Source organism: Sinohyriopsis cumingii, chromosome 10, assembly GCF_028554795.1.
Source record: "Sinohyriopsis cumingii isolate HCF-2022 chromosome 10, ASM2855479v2, whole genome shotgun sequence".
In the NCBI taxonomy this organism is placed as follows: domain Eukaryota; kingdom Metazoa; phylum Mollusca; class Bivalvia; order Unionida; family Unionidae; genus Sinohyriopsis; species Sinohyriopsis cumingii.
Genome location: NC_142970.1, coordinates 73,568,018 through 73,589,502, shown reverse-complemented (window position 1 = coordinate 73,589,502; position 21,485 = coordinate 73,568,018). Strand labels below are relative to the sequence as shown.

Sequence of the window (21,485 nt, the reverse complement as noted above, 5' to 3'; positions counted from 1 at the left end):
GCAGTTTACTTGGCCTCTAATTCATCTATAGGGAATGATACCTGCGGGAGACTGCTCTATCTGACCAGTGTGTAACTATGGAAACGGTAATTTAGTGACCTCTTCTCCAGCCTCGAGCTTTAGGTTAAGACTGAAATTCGCTGTCTTATGTAATGTTCTGTATCTGTAGTTTAAAGCTGGGAGAATTATACAAAGAGAATAGCAAGTAAACCCTTCTGTAAATGGAGCAAACTCGCACTTTTACACTGTAAAACTAATTTATCTTACAATCATTTATGAATAATTAAAAATTACTGAGTAGTAACTAAGAATATATAATTTCTTTAGATGGAGACCCAAATTTCATTTTTTAAATTATCGTATTTTTTATGTTTACTTTCCAGATACATTTTTAAAAAAATTCTCAAGAAAATATGAAATCTGACAAAAGATAACGAAAGTCTTATTATTTTGATTTTTTGTAAAGAGCAAAGAAAGAAAACTATTAATGACATAAGCTTTCATCATGACATATACACACTAGCCTCCACAGAAGTACCTTTATGACAGTACGGTTAAAATAGAAATAAATATGCATATACAGTTGTAAACTTTCCCGATTTATGACTAAACATTTATACTGTGATAGGGTATTCTTAGTAAGTAAAATGTGTATTATACAATGAATGAATAGGAGGTATTCGATGAATGGACTGCACGCATTTCAGGTGCAGTGGCTACTCAAGATTATTTACTGATGCACAAACTAGTTATAGTTGTCATACTGGTTGTCATTCCAGGGATACTGACAGTCAGTGATTTCCACCTTGTAAAATCTTTCCTCTAGGGCGGACAATAATAATAGTTTCTGAAGCTGATTTTATTAGCAATGGTTTGCAAAATAACAACAAATATCCTTGTGTTTTATCAACTCATTATGGTTCCGCTGCTTTGGTAGAACAAAAAGGAATGTTCTTTATTGTTTTATGAATTTTATGCCCTGTGACAATGGCCAACATTTTGTAGGTCACGATCACTTTGGCATAAACTTATTTTATGCATGGCAGTTGGAAACTACGAAAATCTTCTTAGAGGCGAGCTGTATAATCGGCAGTTACATTGTTATTCTGAAAGAGTTCTGATAACTAAATAAATAAGTAAATAAATAAAAACACCATCTTTTATCATTAAAAGTTGCCAAGTGTTGTTTATACATTGTACGTGGCGTAATTCGTAAGTTTACTCGGCATATTTTCAACTCGGTAACGCCTGGTAACGGTCATACTTTTACCTAAATATGTGGGTCCTTTGAGAGCATCGTAAATGTATGGAGGAAAAGAAATAATTGTATTTTATGCTCATCTCAAAAGATTTGTTTGTATTTCTGCGAAATAGTCATGCCTAACCAGATAATAGCACAGACCCCCCCCCCCCCATTGTAACTACAAAGCCTTGAGCAAGTGCGAAGTTACCAGTTAATTTTATTGTTTGTTTCTATTTTTCAAGTTGTCTTCGTGTGTGCGCGCGTAAATTGAAAGCTTGTTATTACCAGTCAATATCGTCAATCATATTTGCTCCATTATTCCATGCAGATAAGAAAGGAACTAATTTTGTGTTGAATTTGTGCCCCCCCCCCCCCCATCCCACCCCGCCCCGGCAAGGTACAATAAACAAACACTTGATTGAAAATAAAATAAAAGAAACTAACCTTGCATTGTTATAATGTATTCCTTCTTTTTTTATCATGCGAAATTTACAGAACAAAATATATCAACGAACTCCGTAAATGTAGCGGATGCCGGCATGCGTATGCATCCTTACTGTGTGTGTATCGCTAATGTCAGATAAAAAAAAATATCGCAAAAGAGACGAAAATATCACCAGATTGCTTGAAGGCGCCTGCCATTCACGCATGATAAGTTTCAAGGTGCAAACGGACCAAGATTATATTGTATCCAGGTTAACTATACGACGATATCTCGCAAATAAAAAAAAAAATCATTATTTTAAAGAACATACAATGTGAGTGCAAATGATAATCTTTCGCAGGTATGAGTTACGAAAGTATCATGGGGGGGGGGGCACCAGACAGATGACCCCCACCACACAAAAAATAAAGTGTTTTCATGTACTCTTGTATACCCCAAGATGTGTGTGCTTGTTTAAAGTTTAAAAAAGGAATTTTGATCAAACTTTTAGTTTATAATTAGTCCTAGTGTTTTCTAAAGGGTAGTAGTCTGAAACATGGGTCTTATTCCCATTTTCAGATTTCATATCCTTGATTTTTAGTGATCTTTGTCAAGAATTTTCTATGTTCCGTGTATGCTATGTGTATCAATGCTATGGTGTGTGTATGCTATATAGTCTGTGTGTAGGGACAGCAATACTATATCAGATTTGTCTCTGTTGTCTTAATATATATTTTTCTATGGACTTTTCAAATTTATTTGTTTGTCCTGGTATAAATTTAGTTGCTTTTGAATTAATTTGCAATTTAGAATTCCGGCGAGATGAACGGTATACTACCATTTGAAATTAAAATAAAACCTTTTGTTTTATGTGATTGACTATGGTGTGGTGTTTCTCACATTAAAGTCTATTTTCAAAATGAGGTAGGCTGTATTCGAGTCAGGGTCCGCACTTTCTTTCTTTATTTATTTGTGTTTCTCCCGATTCGAGTTAGGCCTCCTCTCTAGTATTTAATTTATAATGTAAAAGAAGTAAATATCCAACCCAAAACCCCTTAGGAAGCTTTATACATTTACTGGTTTGGTTTTAGCATAAAAAACATAAGTGACATCTACAAAAATAATAAACTGGTAAAAAGACTAGAAACAACAAGGACCTTTAGAAGTATAAAGGAACTTTTATGTAAATATAGGGAAAATGAGGAACTTTGGGGAATTGAAACTAAGGAAACATATAATTGGATAAGGGAAAATTTAACCTCTAAAATTAAAAATAAAGTAGAGGAGGAAATATCTCGGTTAATTGGGACAGACCTTAGAGGTACTGGACCAACATCGGCTCTCCAAAAATACAAAGCTTGATATTCAAATATCTACACGACATATGCATACATGTAAATTATCTCATGTGCAAATGTGCGAACTTCACAAAATATCATGCGATGGCACAGTGCGAGTTTAGGAAACAAGACAGGATACAATTAATTATGGAGATATCCAAGAAATAAAAATACAGAAGAAACCAAGTTTTATATCAAGACGGCAACTTTAACAAAACTTTAATAGGAAAAATAACAGATAACATAACTAAAACCATGATGGCGTGTGACCAAGTCATAAACATAAAAAAAATGAATAGGCAAATTTTTTTGTAATCCTTTCAAATTAATTAGAAAAAAGAACTTCTAGGAAGATTTGTGAATGGGAGGGACGGGGCTGCAAAGGGTGAAAAGAAGGGGAGGGAGATGGGGCAATGGATAATCTCCCCTTAAAGGGGACCATCACAAAGTGAACCCTTGCCCTCATACCCCCACCCCGGATTGGAATCTGCTGTAGCCGCCACCCTTTTAGATTCTTATAAATTTTCCTAAACAGCTTCAGTTTCTTTTTATTATCCATTACAATTAAAATTAAATAATTAAATAGACTTTAATTATATTACGTAAACTATCACAAATCCTAATTATCGGGACAGAGAAACTATATGGGAAAAGAACGAGATAATGACGTCATGGGGCTATGAAAGAGTCGGGAAAAACACCTCATATAGGAAACTTTACATACATACACGAAAACAAAGGATCTAATAAGTCTCTCTTCTAATTCTATTTGCTCAAAATGTGCAGCTCTCGCACTGCACGGTAAATCCCCACTGTGTGTGTGTATGTGTGTGTGTGTGTGTGTGTGTGGGAAGAACAACCATTTTTAGAGATTTTGGCAGAAATCCAATAAATAATTTGAGACGGCCTAACTCTAGGTGGGAGAAATACAAGCAAATAAAAAAGTGTATGGACTCCAACTCGAGTACAGCGGATTTCAATTTACAAATCCAATATGTGAATAATGACACAATATATTTGCACACAGAACACATTAAGTTTTTTTTTTCTTAATTAAATTATAATACACCGTTACTTAGCCAAAATTCAAAAATATATTAAATAAATAAAAATAAACCTTTTCTTGATCCGATTATAAGGTCCTAAGATTACTGGGGAGATTTGGGAAAAAATAAAGGCTATCCCAACATGGAAGCAAAATATAGCATACACAAACTATAGCATATATATATATAGCACACACGGGATATAGGCGACCTCTAGCCAAGGTCAACCAAGAGTATAGGGAAGGGATTTCAAGTCAGGTGATGGAAAGATGGAAACCTATTCGGAAAAACAACCCTATAGATAAAACTAGGTTTTAAAAGAAATACCCCGTTAAAAAGGAGAATTAAATTTTTTTGACCTAAATTCTTTTGCATAATATAAAACATACAACACATGGGGGGGGGGGGGGATAAATACACATAAAACACTATAATTTTTTGGAAAAGTGGGGTGGGGGGTCTGTCTGGTGCCGGCCCCCCCCCCCCCAGTACTTCGTCTTGTGGGGATAAATGTACGTCATTTCCTGCTGGCGTCCTCTATAGGTGGAAAATCGTATCTAAGTAACAGTGATGTATACTTTTATTTCGAGAAATTAAATTATTTTTTCTGTACACTTTATAGGTTTTTTTTGGTTCTTTTTGTTCAAGTATAACTACTTTTAATCATGTTATGCAAATCTGATGTATAAAGAAAAATGTTGGTGCATGGCCGGTAACTTTTATACGTCATGGCAACGGAAAATAAATTCCGCGCATGCGCATTTTGTGTGGGAGCACCAAAAAAAACCCCACACAAAAACAAGCAATCTACTAAAACAAGCCATTACGTGAGAACTTGGCCTGAAAAGAGCAAATATAGGTACTATAAAATATTGCTAGTCTCGGATTTGACAAGCCTTAGTTTTTTATGCTGATGAAACATTTTTCAGTAGAATTTTTTTTCCTACAGTTTAAATGCCTAATTTTACTGTTTATAATCATACATGTTCAAATGTACTGGTCACATATAACAATATCGTCGAAATATTAACTGATACCATGCTGGATTTATATAGAATGTCTAAATAATCATAAAACTAAAGGTGTAATTGATTATAACCAATATATATTTTTTGCAATAACAAGATAATGAGATCCGAACATTGACCAAACAGTACTTAGAGAAATTCAGTATGGATTAGTTCATCCTCAACCTCCAACTGATATACTTTATTGCAAGGGGTAAATGGTACCGTATTGAAAGACGTGTTAGGATAAAAGATACCGTTGTTAAAGAATATCCTGACCGACTGAGATCTTAACATCGTACATCATAGCTGCAAACAGTGCAAGCCAATATACACATTTGCATTATGCTCACGCAAGAAATATTGTATCAACCAAATGGGTTTCTTGACCGAGCGATGTCAAGCCCTTGCGCGAATCCCGCTACGAGTCATAGGTTTCCCCGATTCAAAGGAATCCTGTACAACTACTTCTGCAAACTGGAAAGTCCAACGCGTCCAATCTATCAGTAATGTTACTCTAATTAATACATGACCACAAATCCCAACTTCCCAATTGTATGTCAATGTCACAACTGCAAAGCTTCTCTTCGTTAACTTTCCGTAACTTACCGCCAGTATTTCACGCCGTGAAACTATACAACTCAACAACCTAATACAGGGAACCGTTTTTACTACGCCACCTTAGGCCTTTTAAATCATGATTTTTAGCTTCATTTCGCCTGTAACTTTGTAACATATTTACCACCACAGCAACAATAAATGGCGCCCGCCGACGGCGGAACAGTCCTTTTCTGTTGATTCCATTGTATAATTTACCAATCTCCAGTCATAAATACTGCACCTGGAGTCACACGATCAATTCACGCAATTAGATTTGAATAGGGACTACTGAGTGACAGGGATACTCATGCGGCTCTTACCTGAATTCACCAAAAGTAAACCATGTCATCTTGAAACTCACTTACACTTCACTCCGTAACGTTTGCCCCTAGTAATTGGCTAATTATTTTGGTCTAAAGACTATAATCCCAGCACCGACTTCCCATATTCAAGCAAGTATATAAGGAATCCTTAAAATGGAGAGCGGTAAACAAATGCGCATACTCCAAAATATATTACAATATTATACATACCTTGGAATTTTATTAACTATTTTTGTTTACATATTTTCATTGTACTCGTGGATGGGTAATGTGATTTTGCGTTCTGCCTTGCTTATAAAATGTATTGTCTTTGGTCAACAAAAGTTGATTTAGAGAGGATAAGAAAAGAAGTTTTGTTAAACGATGATGGAATTAAATAAACACTGGGGACAATATCGTACGTTGCACATAAATCGCAGAGATTAATTGAGATTTTGCTTAACGGTCAATCAGTCCGCACTCGAAGTAGGGAAATAAGCGAATAGTGCAAAAGCCGACCATTGTCTGATAATCGACGTACATCTGCCACAGCCATATATTGTAAAAATCCCATTACTACAGGTAAAAAAGAATTAACTACAACTGCTTCTTTGGGGCGTCATGTGTGACCAGTGTATATTAGTACTGTGTTAGAAAAATATTGCGACAAACCAAAGTAAAGAAAACAGTCACTTTTATCAATCAGTCCATATCGTTTTACAAATTATACTGAATAACTGACTTCAGTAGAACTCAGAAGAATGTATTCCTGTAAGCACATCACGATTGCGGTGTTTGTACATTTATATAAAGTGGGATCATTTTACAAGCAAAGTATACATTTAAAAATTAACACTACAAAAGAGACAACGCTTAAGTACATACGGATTATAATCGTGAGATGGCAAAGAATGGTTCATATGTTGAGAGGTAACCAATACACCAACAAAATAAGAGTTTGTAAGAACATCTTATTTCCTTCTTAGATATACTTAGCCATAATGCAAATTGTTTCCTAATATGAAACATGTAAACATATTCCGACCATGCTGGAAACAAAAATAGTAAATTTAATTTAGTTCAGCGTAAACTGTAAGTTAGTTCTTTCCTTTTGGCATGGTGTCTGAATAAAAAAGTATATTTCTCAAATTTGCTAACCACTACACTGTCATTATGTAATTAGATACCTAATTGATGTACCATGGTTGTATACATATATCTATAAATATATATAGTTTTGTGGACATGTACGGTTGAATAATACCATCCCGTGTTTGTGTAGGGAAATGCGTACATCACAATCGCACTCGTAAATTTGAATCAATACCATCTCATGAATGGTTAGGGGCCGTCCATTTAGTATGTACGCATAGAGGGGGGGGGGTAACCCAAATGCATAGGCTTGAGCATGGAGGTATACTGATAATATATGTACGCATTTAAGGGGGGGGGCGCTGAAACCTCGAAAATAAGTTGTATAATACGTAACCTGTTCGACTTGGTTCAGTAGGCTTTTGCATTTTAGCGGACATAAGACAAACTTGTCCCACCCAGTCACACTATCCTGACACCAGGCCGACTAATCCGAACACTAACCTCTTAATGATCGGCACCAAAAGAGGCAGCTGCTAGTACCATTTTTATGTCTTTAGTATGATTCGGCCGGGGTTTGAATACGCGACCCCTCGCATCCGAGGCGGACGCTCTATAGACACATTGCACCATCGGAGAAGTCGCTTAGTAAAGAATGTACGATACTGGTTCCTGTTTTTCATGACAACTCGACCTGGAGACCTACCTGATGGAAAATGAAGGCACATTATAAGGTTATAATATACGAGTCCATAAATACATAAATATTTTTTAAATAATAATTTTCGAGCAATTAGTGTCTCTTAGCATTTAACAAAGTCTGCTTGCAGTAGCGTACTAAGGGGAGGGGGGTTACAACATACTTCGATGCTAATACTACTGATTTCAAGCATAAAATTAAAGCTAAACAACAGCATATAACATGTTTACATATATTATTAAGTACGTCTTCATTTGTCTTTCCGTGCGCCAAATACCTTCCAACACAAAGATTTTCCATATAGGTAAATTAGTTGTACCAATCTTAAACAACCATATATTTCGACATATATAATATCAATGTATAGGTTTCTCATCAGTTTAAATCGATCTGTGCCAAAAAAAGTCGAGAAAATTAATAATAAAAAAGTTGGTATTTATGACTCATTATTGCTTGCGACTTTACCGATCTTCATATCCTTGATATGTGCATCTACCCTTCCCGTTTTGCGATAGTAGCACATACTTGGATGCTAATACTATAGATTTGAAGCATATAATTTAAGATGTACAACATTAAATAATATGTGTATGTATCTTATTAAGTACGGTTTCATATGTCTGTTTGTGCACCCGATGCCTTCCTATCCGAACGGTTTCCATATAGGTGAATAATTTATACCAATAGTAAACAAACACAGCTTTTGACAAATTTCATATTAATATATAGGTTCTCATCTGCCTAAATCGATTTGTGCCAATAGACGTGTGTGAAAATACAAAATAAAAAAGTTCCACTTTTTACGGAATATCGGGTGCGACTTTACCGATCTTCATATGCTTGCTACTTTAATACACCCTTCCCGTTTTGTGATTGTAGCACATACTTCGATGCTAATATTAGAGATCTGAAGTATAGAATTAAAACTATACAATATTATAAAATGTGTGTATATATCTTAATAAGCACGTCTTTATTTGTCTGTCCGTGCGCCTAGATCCGACCTATACGAAAGTTTTTCATATGGGCGAATAAGTCATAACAATCGCAAAAACAACGGTTTTGACACATTTGATATCAGATGACAAATTTGATTTTAATTGATATGTTTCTAATCATACTAAATCGATCTGTGCCAATAGACATGTGTGAAAATGCAAAATAGAAGGTTTTGTTCTTTTTACTGAATATCGGGTGCGACTTTACCGATCTGCATATCCTTGCTACGTGAATCTACCATTGCCGTTTTGCGATCGTACTACATATTTCGATGCTATTGCTATATATCTAAAGCATATAATTAAAGCCGTACAACTGTAAATAGTATGTGTATGTATCTTATTAAGTATATCTTCCTTTGTCTGTCATTTCGCCTAATGTCTTCCTATACGATCGTTTTCCATACAGGTGAATAACTCATAACAATAGTAAATAAAGCCCGATTTTGACAAATTTGATATAAATTGATAGGTTTCGCATCAGTCTAAATCGATCTGTGATAGTAGAAATGTAAGAAAATGCAATATGAAAGTTTTGGTATATTTGACTCTGTATCGCTTGTGAATTTAACAATCTTCATAACCTTGATACGTGCATCTTCCATTGCCGTTTGTCTCGGTATCACAAACTTCAATGTTTATAGTATAAATCTGAAGCATACAAGGAGAGCTATACAACAGTATATAATATGTGTATGAATCTTATTAAATACATCTTGATGTGTCTGTATGTCCGCCCAATGTCTTCCACAGCGAGCGTTTTCCATATTGTGTATTGTTCCACTTCCTATTTTTACACTACCTAATTTTGACCTAGTTTAATAAACACCCATTTCTACAGAGGACACATCTGTCGCAGCCTCGACATTTTTTTACACTTATCAGCATTGAGTCACTCGGACAAAAAGATTTGTCAAAAGTCATATCATTATTATTAATGAAGTGAAACAAGGACACATACGATGAAAAAAATAATACATTTCTCCAATTCACTTTTTTCCAACCAGGAAGTCCTCTTAAAATCTTTACCAACTATTCTGACAAGGCAAATACAATTCGTTCCATACCAATCATCCAGTCTGCTACTCAACATGTGTTAGCTATGTGACTCACAGCTGATAACTGCATCTCCATCACTTTTTTAGAATTGTGTTTTGTGTTTTACGTGAATATGTCATTACTGATTTTCTGAGGTGGTTCTTGGGTATTTTACTTTGGAGTAATGAACATGAAACACACGTTTATAGTATATTTCATAAATAAATCAGCATCCTCTACATTACTGCTAATTTAAATAAAATTACGTGTATTACTATTAGGATTTTTCTCACAAAAATAGGCAATTTTACTTTAATAGTAAATTTTCAAACGTCCATTAAACTAATCTTGATATTTAACTTATTTTGACAAATTAATTCTTTCTAAATGTCTTCTGTCTCCTATTATTTGCACTATTAGAGAAATAAGTTATGAAGTATGCAAAACAGTTTTGTACCTTAAACAGTACATGTACATTAAAGAAATGGGGTTCTGCATATTCACAATGCCATTTAATTATTGCAAGGATGTTGTACACTAAATCCAGTATTCTTTTATTATAAGTAAACATTGTATTATTATACCATCATGATTTTCCCCCAATTTTATTCTTTCAGCTTTTCCAACAAAATATCTGTTCCAAAACAAATTTTTTGATAAATATATGAACAAATTCTGAGTAAACACCATTTTTCTTTTGTTGTCGTTGTTAATGGTAGACTGAGAGAAGAAAATGCAGCAGCATATAATATGAACTTAAGTGAAGTTATGAACTTACTAAGCCTGGATTTAAATAAATGGTATCACTTGTATTTCTAATGACAGCCACAATCCTCTTAGTTTGGGCTCAAGACCAGCAATAGTGAATAGAGGTATTTCGAAAGACATATAACAGCTCACTCATTATAATGTTACTAATTAGCATTATTGAAAACTTCTTAGATATCAAAATAAATAGTATATATGTATGGTGCTTGTTGGCGACATTGGCAGATTATTCACTCCACATCCTGGTTCCCGGGCAGTTTTGATCTCTCACAATAATAATCACGGGCATAGTGGCTCGTTACAAAGAAAATCAACAGATTTGGGTTCTAACCTGCAACACTATTAACATATTATATTGTTACAGGTTAGAACCCCATCCCTTGATTTTCTTTGTAACGACCCCCTGTCATCATGGGCAGTAAATTTGAAACATACTACTTCCGGGTCAATCTATTTTTAAGGTGCAATATATACTAGTACATTATGGGAGGTAACTCAAGTTGTGCTATTCAATTCAATTCATTAATGAAAAAATGGAAATAAATAGGTAAAAAGGCAATTATTTATTTTGCAGATGAATATTTATCGAATATTTAACATTCAGCAGCGTAAATATGCATTTATTTTATTGATATTTGTGGCAAGAGTGCAGAAAAGGACGACGTGCTTCGTGGGCAGATGGAAATCTGCCCACGAACTTTTATCTGCCCACGAAACCGTCTGAGGACGACAAAACTGCCCACGACCCACCTTAAATAATAGTATATATATATATATATATATATATATATATATATATATATATATATATATATATATATATATATATCAAGGAGAAACTAGGAATTATGTCATACAACACACGTATGCGAGTGGATGCATAATGACGCACAACCAGCTGTGTGCCGTTTCGGACATGATTAGGAACGGTCTGATTACGTGCATAATGTTTTCATAAATTTGATCCATCGCCTTGGGACATAGCTTGAGAGGAAATACCACTGCAGCGGATGATTGAAGAACGTTATAGAAATCGCAGGGACATTGAATTATGCTGTTGAATCAATGTTTTGCCCGTATGTCAAACATATGCCGATTGCCTTGGACCACAAACCCTGTATATCGCTGTGAGCATCGCGTAATTTGCATGCGCACTGGAGACTTGTCAGATATGCAGGGCTAATTTTCATCACCTTTCCAACCATCACTTATATCATGGTCAAATTCTATGATTTCAGCATTTTTTCAGCCATTGTTTTATTTTATAAGATGTCCTAATGAGTAGGGTGTAGTAATCTGTGTACGCCGTGCTAATACAAAGGGCGTTATGTCAGATCTGACGATATGTTAACTCAAGGTTAAAACGTCATAATGTATCTACATAGGTTTAGTAGTTTGCACGGGTTGCGATGTGAAAGCAGAATAGTGAATTGGCATGGACATTATCCCAGGAACTTCATATATATATATATATATATATATATATATATATATATATATATATATATATATATATATATATATATATATATATATAACTTTAGGATTTCAGGGGAATGAGATTTCAATCGATGACTTCTTGAGTTATGACGTAACAGGCAAGGTCATCACTTACTTCGTTCACAGATATCTTGACCTAGATGAGGTTATCAAGCTCTACAAGGTCATGCCAAGGGCGCAGGTATATAATAACAAAATATTTAATTATCAATGTTATAACATTAGTTTTGGGGGATATTTGCATTATTACTAATAGAATCAAGAAAAATCCTGAAAAGTTCTATTCAATTCCAAAAGAATGATAAAATCCGCATCAATTTCAGATCCACGTATATGATCGTCCGCCAATAGTTTTGATAGGTCAAAATGGCGTTGTCCAGAACTCCTTTGAATAATTTACATTAGTCCCTGAATAATGTTACCGTCCAGGAAGCACTTCCTATTTCCATTGAATAATCCAAACAAATGTTTCCTCTCAAATAACATTCTATCAAACATAAAATACGTCTGCAGACCTGATGTTATAACATGAATACAAGAAATCAGAATTATACAATTATCCCGTCTTGGCTACTTCTAAATAGGTGAAGGCTAAAACAGACATAGTGTCACTACTCCTACGTGACAAATCGCAAATTTACAACATCGTAGAAAAACTCGCATGATTTAACCCATCCAATAGAAATTAACTTAATAATTCTAAGAATCTACCCGACCGACCTGTCTAATGTGAAGAAGGAAAAAGACGAAACTTGCCAACATATGTACTAATAATTGTATTATTACTAACTGTAAACACGAACATCCTACGCAATTTTACATTCTTAACATCTGAAAATAGACCTAAATCTTACATCTTGTATATAGCTTTTGTTACGCATGCCCAATACTCATATCCTTATTACTGGGGTTTAACATACCTAGTACATAGGTTGGAACTCTGTTAGTGTTTGCAATGGCATCTGCGCATGGACATTTCTTGAGTATTTATTATTAATCCTAACTTTAAAATCTGTTTGTGATTTCAGGATTGCTTGAATATTTGGCTGAAAATATGCAGAAGACGTAAAATTCGGCTATATACTAAATACAAGTTACAGCCGTGTTTGGTTCCTAGTCGAGGAAATTAACTCGTCTAATATATGTAGCCTTACAATGTGGCTTGATATTCAAAACGCTGCAAGAATTTCAATTTAGTTTCAGTGATGATTCGTTTTGCTTTTTTGGAATCAGTAAGTTTTGTAACTTTGCAAAAAATTAGAGTATCCATATTTTCTATATATCTGTATATGACGCAGCTATCTATCTACATATCCTATCCATGATCTATCTATCTATCTATCTATCTATCTATCTATCTATCTATCTATCTATCTATCTATCTATCTGTCTGTATGTTTGTCTGTCCATTAAACCGGCTTTTGGATCGTTTAATGAGCTACGAAAAAGTCTTTCAACTTTGAATTTTTTTACAACGCATTGTTTCTGTATTCCAGAATGCGCATGCGTATGTTAATGCAGGATTTCGGATGAGGCTTGACCCAATTAACAACTTCACAGTCAAAGAAAAACCCGTCATTGTGTTTGGAGGAATCAGCAATAACTTTGTAAGAACTTATATTGGCCTACATCTCTGAAAATGAAAGGTTGTCTTTGAGTGATTGAAATTATGACCAGTACAAAAGAATTTTTAAAAATATATTTATCACATTATAAGGTTCAATGTTTTCAACGATATCACCTCTACAATTTATTACAAAAAAGAGTGCAAATAAACACAAACTAGACTTTTATTAATCACACTGTTCAAATAAAAAGTTTGATATCTGAATCGATATATACTTGGCCTGTGAGATTAAAATAAATATTTAATTTAATTAAAATAAACTTTTGATTGAATTAAAATAACTCTTTGAGAACATTAAAATAACCATTTGACTGCATTAAACAAAACAAAAAAATAAACTTGATTGCATTAAAATAACAATTAGATTGCAATAAAATAACCATCTGATTAAATGAAAAAACATTTGATTACATTTAAAAAACAAACATTTGATTACATTAAAATACCATTTGATTAGATTAAAATAACCACTTGATTCAAATAAGTAAGCCACTTGATTTAGTTAAAAAAAACTCTACTTGATTCAGTTAAAAAAAACACATTTGATTACATTAAAATGACCATTTGATTACCTTAAAAAGCATTTGATTACATCAATAACCGTTAGATTCGTCTAAAATAACCATTTTATTCAATTGAAATGACCATTTGATTACATCAATAACCGTTAGATTCGTCTAAAATAACCACTTTATTCAATTGAAATGACCATTTGATTACATCAATAACCGTTAGATTCATCTAAAATAACCACTTTATTCAATTGAAATGACCATTTGATTGCATCAATAACCGTTAGATTCATCTAAAATAACCACTTTATTCAATTGAAATGACCATTTGATTGCATCAATAACCGTTAGATTCAGCTAAAATAACCACTTTATTCAATTGAAATGACCATTTGATTGCATCAATAACCGTTAGATTCAGCTAAAATAAATACTTGATTAACTTACAATAACAATTTGATTACATTAATAACCATTTGATTACAATAAAATAACCACTTGATTCAATTATATATAAAAAAAACTTTTGATTACGTTACAATGACAATTTGATTACTTTAATAACCATTTGATTACAATAAAATAACCACTTGATTCAATTATATATAAAAAAAACTTTTGATTACGTTACAATGACAATTTGATTACTTTAATAACCATTTGATTACAATAAAATAACCACTTGATTCAATTATAATAAAAAAAAATTTTGATTACGTTACAATAACAATTTGATTACTTTAATAACCATTTGATTCAACTAACATAACCACTCGATTAAATTAAAATAAGCATTTGATTAGATTAAAATAAGCATTTAATTACATTTTTTAAAAATTGATTACATTAAAATAGCCATTTGATTACATTTGTAAAAAAAAAACATTTTATTAAATTAAATACCATTCGATTAAATCAAAATAACCATTTGATTACATTAAAATAACGATTTGATTACATTAAAAAAGCTTTTTGAATGGTTACAGCAACCATTTGAATGCATTAAAATAACCACTTGATTCAAATAAAATAACCATTTGGTTGCATTGAAATAACCATTTGATTACATTAAAATAATCACTTGATTACATTAAAATAACCATTTGATTACATTAAAATAACCATTTGGTTGCATTGAAATAACCATTTGATTGCATCAAAAAAAAACTATTTTAAAGGTTAAAACAACCATTTGATTACATTAAAATAACCACTTGGTTCAAATAAAAAAACGACTTGATTCAATTAAAATAACCCATTGATTCAATTAAATAACCATTTGACTACATTAAAATAAACATTTGATAAAATTAAAATAACCGTTTGATTATGTTAAAATAACAATTTCATTACATCAATAACCACTTGCTTCAACTAAAAGAATCACTTGACTCAATTAAAACAGGCATTTCATTAGATTAGAATAAGCGTTTGATTACATTATAATAACCATTTGCTTACATTAAACAAACCATTTGCTTACATTAAACTAACCATTTGATTGCATTAAAAAACTATTTGAAAGGTCAAAACAACCATTTGATTACATTAAACTAATCACTTGATTACATTGAAATAACCGTTTAATTACATTAAGAACGGCTAGATTCAACTAACATGACCATTTAATTCCACTATGAAAAACATTTGGTTACGTTAAAATAACCATTTGATTGCAATAATAACTGCTAGACTCAACTAAAATAACCATTTAATTACATTAATAATTGCTAGATTCAACGAAAATAACCGTTTGATTACATAAAATAACCATTTGATTACATTCAAAACCATTTGATTAAATTAAAATAGCCATATGATTACATTAATGACTGCTATATTCAACTAAAACAACCATTTGGTTACATTAAGATAACCATTTGGTTACATTAAAGTATCCTATTTTCTTAAAATAACCATTTGTTTACGTTAAAATGACCATTTGATTACATTAAAGTATCCTATTTTCTTAAAATAACCATTTGTTTACGTTAAAATGACCATTTGATTACATTAAAGTATCCTATTTTCTTTAAAATAACCATTTGTTTACGTTAAAATGACCATTTGATTACATTAAAGTATCCTATTTTCTTTAAAATAACCATTTGTTTACGTTAAAATGACCATTTGATTACATTAAAGTATCCTATTTTCTTTAAAATAACCATTTGTTTACGTTAAAATGACCATTTGATTACATTAAAGTATCCTATTTTCTTAAAATAACCATTTGTTTACGTTAAAATAACCATTTGATTACAGTAATAACTGCTAGACTCAACTAAAATAACCATTAGATTATATTAATAACTGCTAGACTCAACTAAAATAACCATTTGATTACAGTAATAACTGCTAGACTCAACTAAAATAACCATTTGATTACAGTAATAACTGCTAGACTCAACTAAAATAACCATTTGATTACAGTAATAACTGCTAGACTCAACTAAAATAACCATTAGATTATATTAATAATTGCTAGAATCAACTAAATCATCCACTTGATTCACTTAAAATTACATTAAAATAAGCATTTGAGTACATTAAATGACTGTTTGATTACATTAAAATAAGCATTTGAGTACATTAAATGACTGTTTGATTACATTAAAATAAGCATTTGAGTACATTAAATGACTGTTTGATTACATTAAAATAAGCATCTGAGTACATTAAATGACTGTTTGATTACATTAAAATAAGCATTTAAGTACATTAAATGACTGTTTGATTACATTAAAATAAGCATCTGAGTACATTAAATGACTGTTTGATTACATTAAAATAAGCATTTGAGTACATTAAATGACTGTTTGATTACATTAAAATAAGCATTTGAGTACATTAAATGACTGTTTGATTGCATCAAAAAAAAACTATTTTAAAGGTTAAAACAACCATTTGATTACATTAAAATAACCACTTGGTTCAAATAAAAAAACGACTTGATTCAATTAAAATTACATTAAAATAAGCATTTGAGTACATTAAATGACTGTTTGATTACATTAAAATAAGCATCTGAGTACATTAAATGACTGTTTGATTACATTAAAATAAGCATTTGAGTACATTAAATGACTGTTTGATTACATTAAAATAAGCATTTGAGTACATTAAATGACTGTTTGATTGCATCAAAAAAAAACTATTTTAAAGGTTAAAACAACCATTTGATTACATTAAAATAACCACTTGGTTCAAATAAAAAAACGACTTGATTCAATTAAAATAACCCATTGATTCAATTAAATAACCATTTGACTACATTAAAATAAACATTTGATAAAATTAAAATAACCGTTTGATTATGTTAAAATAACAATTTCATTACATCAATAACCACTTGCTTCAACTAAAAGAATCACTTGACTCAATTAAAACAGGCATTTCATTAGATTAGAATAAGCGTTTGATTACATTATAATAACCATTTGCTTACATTAAACAAACCATTTGCTTACATTAAACTAACCATTTGATTGCATTAAAAAACTATTTGAAAGGTCAAAACAACCATTTGATTACATTAAACTAATCACTTGATTACATTGAAATAACCGTTTAATTACATTAAGAACGGCTAGATTCAACTAACATGACCATTTAATTCCACTATGAAAAACATTTGGTTACGTTAAAATAACCATTTGATTGCAATAATAACTGCTAGACTCAACTAAAATAACCATTTAATTACATTAATAATTGCTAGATTCAACGAAAATAACCGTTTGATTACATAAAATAACCATTTGATTACATTCAAAACCATTTGATTAAATTAAAATAGCCATATGATTACATTAATGACTGCTATATTCAACTAAAACAACCATTTGGTTACATTAAGATAACCATTTGGTTACATTAAAGTATCCTATTTTCTTAAAATAACCATTTGTTTACGTTAAAATGACCATTTGATTACATTAAAGTATCCTATTTTCTTTAAAATAACCATTTGTTTACGTTAAAATGACCATTTGATTACATTAAAGTATCCTATTTTCTTTAAAATAACCATTTGTTTACGTTAAAATGACCATTTGATTACATTAAAGTATCCTATTTTCTTAAAATAACCATTTGTTTACGTTAAAATGACCATTTGATTACATTAAAGTATCCTATTTTCTTTAAAATAACCATTTGTTTACGTTAAAATGACCATTTGATTACATTAAAGTATCCTATTTTCTTTAAAATAACCATTTGTTTACGTTAAAATGACCATTTGATTACATTAAAGTATCCTATTTTCTTTAAAATAACCATTTGTTTACGTTAAAATGACCATTTGATTACATTAAAGTATCCTATTTTCTTAAAATAACCATTTGTTTACGTTAAAATAACCATTTGATTACAGTAATAACTGCTAGACTCAACTAAAATAACCATTAGATTATATTAATAACTGCTAGACTCAACTAAAATAACCATTTGATTACAGTAATAACTGCTAGACTCAACTAAAATAACCATTTGATTACAGTAATAACTGCTAGACTCAACTAAAATAACCATTTGATTACAGTAATAACTGCTAGACTCAACTAAAATAACCATTAGATTATATTAATAATTGCTAGAATCAACTAAATCATCCACTTGATTCACTTAAAATTACATTAAAATAAGCATTTGAGTACATTAAATGACTGTTTGATTACATTAAAATAAGCATTTGAGTACATTAAATGACTGTTTGATTACATTAAAATAAGCATTTGAGTACATTAAATGACTGTTTGATTACATTAAAATAAGCATCTGAGTACATTAAATGACTGTTTGATTACATTAAAATAAGCATCTGAGTACATTAAATGACTGTTTGATTACATTAAAATAAGCATTTGAGTACATTAAATGACTGTTTGATTACATTAAAATAAGCATTTGAGTACATTAAATGACTGTTTGATTACATTAAAATAAGCATCTGAGTACATTAAATGACTGTTTGATTACATTAAAATAAGCATTTGAGTACATTAAATGACTGTTTGATTACATTAAAATAATTTGATTACATTAAGACCAATGTCTGATTACATTAAATAACCAATTGACGAAATTGAAAAACTACTTGATTCATTTCAATAACTGTTTGATTCACCTGTTTGATTCAATTTACCTTGTCAATAATAAAGAAATATTACTGACATTTCTTCCGTTTCCTTACAAAAACCGATGTAGTGGACGTTTTCCATGAATATGATGAATATTTGCTTACTACGAACTTTTGATTTCACTTTACATTCTGTTTTTCATTCAGAATATTATATAATTTATATTTATCTTTTACTGCCTTTTTCGTAGGTGCGTGCTACGCAGACAGAAGCATTTTTGCTAGGGAAGCAACTTGGGGACCCGAATGTTCTAAAAGGTAAACTGGAACCGCCATAGCGATCAAACAGAAAAATAGCGAAGTATGTTGGATGTCATCACATTTTTTATGATGTTCTAAATAAACCTAGTACGTGATTGTAGAATTACACATCAATCTCGTGTGCTTTCGTGTTTCGACATCGGTAGAGTGCACCAAACAAGCTGCCAAAAAACCCCGACAATATACATATTCACCCAGTCTTCTCTTACCCGCCATATTTAATAATCTGATTCGTGAATCATCGACTTCTTCCGTTAAACTACTTCGAATGTGTTGCAGAGTCAGCCATTTTTTATTTCATTTCTGAGAATTAACCTTTCAAAAGAACATTAAATCAAAAGATGTAAACGTAAATGTTCTGCTAATGATGAAACCTGTGTGAAACATCATAGGATGGCTTTGGTCTATTATGTCATAAAGTGCTTGGTATAAGCAAATTTAAACACGAATACCAAACAATAAAGACAATTTTTGTTATGAAGTACATTCTAAAATGATGCTAACGTAGTTTGTATCATGCTCAAACAGATTACCGTGGAAATCAATATTTTTTCATTCCATGAAGTCAAATAAAATTCACTCGTACCTTTTCTTTCTTTATGACGTATAATACTAGAATGTAACACTAGCTCTTTCATACTACTTGTTGCCATATTGGTGTAAAGGTTGTGACCTAGCTTTATGAAATGATCAAACGTAATATTCAAACGTGAAATATGGAACTGACATCCGTTAGTTATAAATGAATATTTTAACTTCGAGATTATTCCACATTCCTTTTTATTCTAAACTTTATTGTTAATTATGTTTCAAATCAACTTCATTTGCATCCCAGAAAACCGTTGAGAAAATAATTCATTCACAGGAAGTGTGATTAAATTATTGGTATGCAATTTAAAAAGGATCACTGTTTTTTAGGGGAAACTTGGTAACTAATGAAGCACTGATAAAAAAATATATAAATCTGTATTTTAATCCAACTGTATTATTTAAAATTATTTTTTTTGTTGCGTTTTCTTTATAGGTGCCCTGAACACATTACAGCAGGAAGTAGTGCCCGACATTAACCCGGTATTGGCAAGTCCGGCGTACAGAAAACAACTGACGCTGGTCTTGTTCTATAAGGTAAAGTTACTGTAACAACTCTATGGTCTTAAACTAAGTGACAGAAGAGAGAGAAAACCAACAAGTTTTGTAAAATTCAACAAATAATTTATTTCATTTGGATACAAAGTAAAAATTTAAAAAGAAATTGCAGTATTGTTGATTAAAGCCCACAAGGCCCTAAACTATCTGTGAAAAGTCCAAATATAAAGAGTTACAAATGAATTTCAATGGTGATCCGAAATGAATTCCAGTATAGACTTCTGACGTACCAATATATTGGAATGTGATATTGTGCCTTCAGTCTTGAAGTATAACTGCGATATAGTCTAAAATGTTCTGAATGGATTCTTGATAATTCCCCCAAAGGTAATATAGACTAAGAAGTATTAATGAGTACTTTGTAATTCTAGTGAATAATTTAAATAAACAAATTTTCTCAAATATTAACAGAAACACAACTAAACTTGATTCATATAAAACTGGTGTTAAACTATGAAATGAGTAATGTGAGTAAACAACATTAATATAAAGAGCTGAAATACAATAAGAAAACCAGGATGAAGGTCAACTTCGTTTCTCCAACATTATAACTTGTAAGCGAAATAAGGAATTTTCAAGTGAAAAACTAATGTCCTAAACTCAGAGACAAGTAAAACAATGTTTACCTCCACTAATAATGATCTGATTATTTAATCTATAATCATAGTGAAATATTAGCATGTGTTATGTTGTTTATTAGACGGATGTCACTAGTCGGGTAGGCCTTCAACCACCGAA

At 31.4% G+C, this 21,485-nt stretch overlaps 1 protein-coding gene across 1 annotated transcript in view; it reads left to right on the top strand.

Moving 5' to 3' along the window:
• The window catches only part of LOC149790385 (uncharacterized), a 165,279-nt gene that overhangs the window by 49,149 nt on the left and 94,645 nt on the right, over window positions 1–21,485 (top strand). The window contains exons 11-14 of the mRNA XM_089972436.1: window positions 12,103–12,239; window positions 13,555–13,665; window positions 19,532–19,598; window positions 20,626–20,726. Coding sequence (XP_089828562.1) covers window positions 12,103–12,239; window positions 13,555–13,665; window positions 19,532–19,598; window positions 20,626–20,726 — 416 coding nt within the window. The remainder of the gene's footprint in view (window positions 1–12,102; window positions 12,240–13,554; window positions 13,666–19,531; window positions 19,599–20,625; window positions 20,727–21,485) is intronic.